Source organism: Sebastes fasciatus, chromosome 17, assembly GCF_043250625.1.
Source record: "Sebastes fasciatus isolate fSebFas1 chromosome 17, fSebFas1.pri, whole genome shotgun sequence".
NCBI classification, from domain to species: domain Eukaryota; kingdom Metazoa; phylum Chordata; class Actinopteri; order Perciformes; family Sebastidae; genus Sebastes; species Sebastes fasciatus.
In genome coordinates this window covers 27,218,904-27,222,524 of record NC_133811.1, presented here as the reverse complement: position 1 = coordinate 27,222,524, position 3,621 = coordinate 27,218,904, and the positions used below count along the sequence as shown (strand labels likewise).

General features: G+C 40.3%; 1 protein-coding gene across 1 annotated transcript in view; it reads right to left on the bottom strand.

The window, feature by feature from the left end:
* vps45 (vacuolar protein sorting 45 homolog) overlaps window positions 1-3,101 on the bottom strand; it is a 6,465-nt gene extending 3,364 nt beyond the window's left edge. Inside the window, exons 1-7 of the mRNA XM_074612995.1 lie at window positions 2,824-3,101; window positions 2,214-2,348; window positions 2,062-2,122; window positions 1,716-1,795; window positions 1,137-1,205; window positions 495-632; window positions 292-402 (exon numbers count right to left, since the gene is read on the bottom strand). Coding sequence (XP_074469096.1) covers window positions 292-402; window positions 495-632; window positions 1,137-1,205; window positions 1,716-1,795; window positions 2,062-2,122; window positions 2,214-2,348; window positions 2,824-2,916 — 687 coding nt within the window. The 5' untranslated portion in view covers window positions 2,917-3,101. The remainder of the gene's footprint in view (window positions 1-291; window positions 403-494; window positions 633-1,136; window positions 1,206-1,715; window positions 1,796-2,061; window positions 2,123-2,213; window positions 2,349-2,823) is intronic.
* Between the last annotated feature and the right edge of the window lie 520 nt (window positions 3,102-3,621).

Genomic DNA, 3,621 nt, shown 5'->3' with positions numbered 1-3,621 from the left:
TTATTCATGCCGTCAAACTGCAACTGATTTTATTTTGAACCGTTAATTAAACAATTTGCAATTTATTTTCGTCCTTTCGACAATTCTGAAAGTAACTACAGCCAGCGAACACAACACTAGCCTGTTTTTGGCATTGGCTAATAATAAGCTTTAGCTCATTTCCGACACCAGCCGACTCCAATGACTTCATAAGACAGAAAATCCTGAATGTGTCGTCACATGAACCGTTCAGATCAGATCAGTGTTTCAGTTGTTGGTGATGTCACGGTGTGGCGAGCTGTGATTGGTCACCTGGTTGAGCAGCGGCGTGATGGCGTCGTCGCTGCGATCGAGGATCAGCAGCAGAGGGGGAACTTCGGTCTTCCTGAAGTCAAACAGCTCGTACTCCTTGGTGATGATTTGCTGGCAGAAGGAGAGTTTTAAGGAAGGCGTTAGAGGTTAACGTTTACGTTTACCAGCTGACATGTGTGATGAGAGTGCGTTGCCGTGGAAACCTTGACGCTCTCGGCGAGGCGTTTGGTCATGTCGGAGGACAGCTGGTAGCGAATGACTGGACATTTCTTCAGAGCGAGCAGGACGGAGGTCAAACCCTGAGTGCACCGAGACAACATGGTGGGCTCCCAGCTCCGACCCTGACAGATACACACATAAATACACATATATTAATACACATATACCATATATATATATATATATATATATAGTATATATATATATATATATATATATATATATACTATATATATGTATAAATATATAAAGACACAGAAACTCATTATAAATGTCACTAAATGGAGCCACACCATCAAATGATCACATTTGTCCACATGAACCTGGTGGTGCAGCAGTTATGAATTAAGCACAAAGTAGTTAATAGTACTACTTGAGTAAGTATGAAGTACTGCAGTTACTTACTACGAGTATTACTTAAGTACTTTCTCAGTACTAAAGTGAAATGTGAAACTGGTTCTTGAGAGAAGGAGACCTGATGGTGATTCTGTGGGTTTAACTGGTCCAGTGTGCTCGTCAAGCTGACACTGTACTCTATTCAGCGCCTATTGACGTAGTACTTGGTACTAAGTACTTACTAGCTGAAGTAGTACTTTAAAGACACAGAAGTGATAGTGGTTTCTCACCCTGGCGACTCCATGCAGGTTGAGTGAGAACAGGTGAGGATTCACAGCGATGAAGTCTCCATAAAACTCCTGCAGACAGTAAACATGATTAACTCAACAGGACGTCTTTTAACCGTCTATTAATGCACCGATTCATTAATTCATTCATTCATTGTTTGATCTGTAGACGCCACATGTTCATCAGAAATGATCTATAAACTTTAATAAGCAAGTTGCAATTTTAGAAAATGTGAAAAGCAGGAAACTGGATGTTTGTTATTTATACAGGATTCATATTTATTGATATTCTGTTTGTTTTCTTTCTGCGGCTGAAATAAACCCAGACTTCTCAGTGACGGTGGCGTGATATGATGTACTATCGTAGCTCTGGGTGACCACAGACACATACAAGATTTATTTCCTCCATTTCTGATTCAACAACGTCAGGACGTCAGTGACGACAGGAGGAGGATCTCAACGCTGAGAGGCTTTCACCACAGAGCGTCACGGGAATATCTCGCTAAAGTTGAAATATTTAAACCTCCATGAACTCGCAAAAAGTGTTTTTCGCACTTGGTGTGAATGCACCCTGAGACTCACCTGGACTTCAGCCACCACTTCCTGTTCATCAGCCTCAGCCAGAGCTTTGATCTCACTCTTGCTGATCACATTACTGAAGTCTGAAACACACAAAACAAAATACCAAATATCAGAGTTAAAAAGTGTCTCCATCAACAGAGTGCTGACTGATCTGTGATCAGCTCCTGTACAGACATCTGGTCAAATGGGCCGACGCTACAACTGTAGAGCACCCATGTACTGACATTTATGTTAAATGTATTCAAACGGCCCCGATGGAGCCGATGATGGTATCGAATCGGGAGATATGTGTATCGTCCCAGCTCTAGTTATCATGATCAACCATCAGTGTTAAAGAGTCTCTTACAGATGAAGTAGACGCTGTACTTTGGTCTCCGCAGCTCCTGGATCAGATGTTCCACATTGTCCTGCACAGAACACACAAAACACTCACTTCCTGTTGTAATAATCATTATTATAGACGTTATTATCAGACAGACAGACAGACAGACGTTGTACCTTGGTGGGTCTCAGGTAGCAGATGGCCTTCAGATGCTTCATGCTGTCTCTGTTCTGAGAGTCGATGCGTTCAAACAGGTAGACCTCCTTCTGCAGGATCTCTGACTGAGTGTAGACCACGCTCACTATACTGGTCTACACACACACACAAACACAAACACAACACACACACACACACACACACACACACACACACACACACACTTGTAACAAAGTATTTTCAGTGTAGTACTAGTACTTTTACTGAGGTAAAGGATCAGAATACTTCTTTCACGGCTGCTTGTAACAAAGTACTTTCACAGTGTAGTAGCCTACTAGCACTTTTATTGAAGTAAAGGATCTGAATACTTCTACTTCTTCCTTGTAACAGAGTGTTTTCACAGTGTAGTACTAGTACTTTTACTGCAGTAAAGGATCAGAATACTTCTTCCACTGCTGCTTGTAACAAAGTACTTTCACAGTGAGGTATTTAAAGTACTTTTACTGCAGTGAAGGAGGTGAATATTTCTTTCTACCACTGACTAGTATATACACAGTATAACCTTATAGCTTTATAGTATATACAGGCTGTAGTATGAGTACTAGCCCGGGTCTGTAGCGGGTCTCTCACCGTCTCCTTGTCCATCAGCAGCACCTTCATCCCGGGCCCGCTGCTCTCGATCATCTTGGAGATGTACTGCTTCACCGCCAGCGTCACGTTCATGATGGCGGAGTGTAAACAACAACAATACAATAAGAACAATAACAAAACAACAGTAGCAGCTGCAGCAGCAGCAGAAGCAGCAGCAGCTGTGGAGAGTCTGTTACTGTTTTCTGACAAATATCAGCTGAGCTGCTGCGACAACAACACTGCTGCGAGCTTCCTTCCGGGTCGGTGACGTCATTACGTCACACGCACAGCGCCTGTGCAATTACGTATTTAGCGTAAGCTTTTTTGTTGGTTTGTTTGGAAAGAAAGTTGTATCAGCTAAATGTACCTGAATATAAAAGTAAAAGTACCCTTTTTAATCTATATAGAAAAAATGGATAACACTGATATTGAAGTTTTAAACTGCTGACCCCATGTTACATATAATTCACAACTTATACTTCGTTTTTTATTTTTTATTTATTTTTTATTATTATTATTTTTTATTTACTTACCTTTTTGTGTCTTTGGTCCTTTCCTTTTTCCTTTTTCCTTTTTTTTTGTATATGTTTCGTTTATGTTTCTATCGGATTGAATTCATTTATATGTATAAATGTAATTGTTTATGAAATTAATTCTGCTTATTTAATGGTGCAGTAACATTGTTACAGGAATGGGGGGGAAGGGGATATAATTGTTTATACAATTATTTCTGTAATTTATTGGATTTTGTACAGAATACCAATAAAAAGACTGAACTAAAAGTACTCTTTTTAGTAC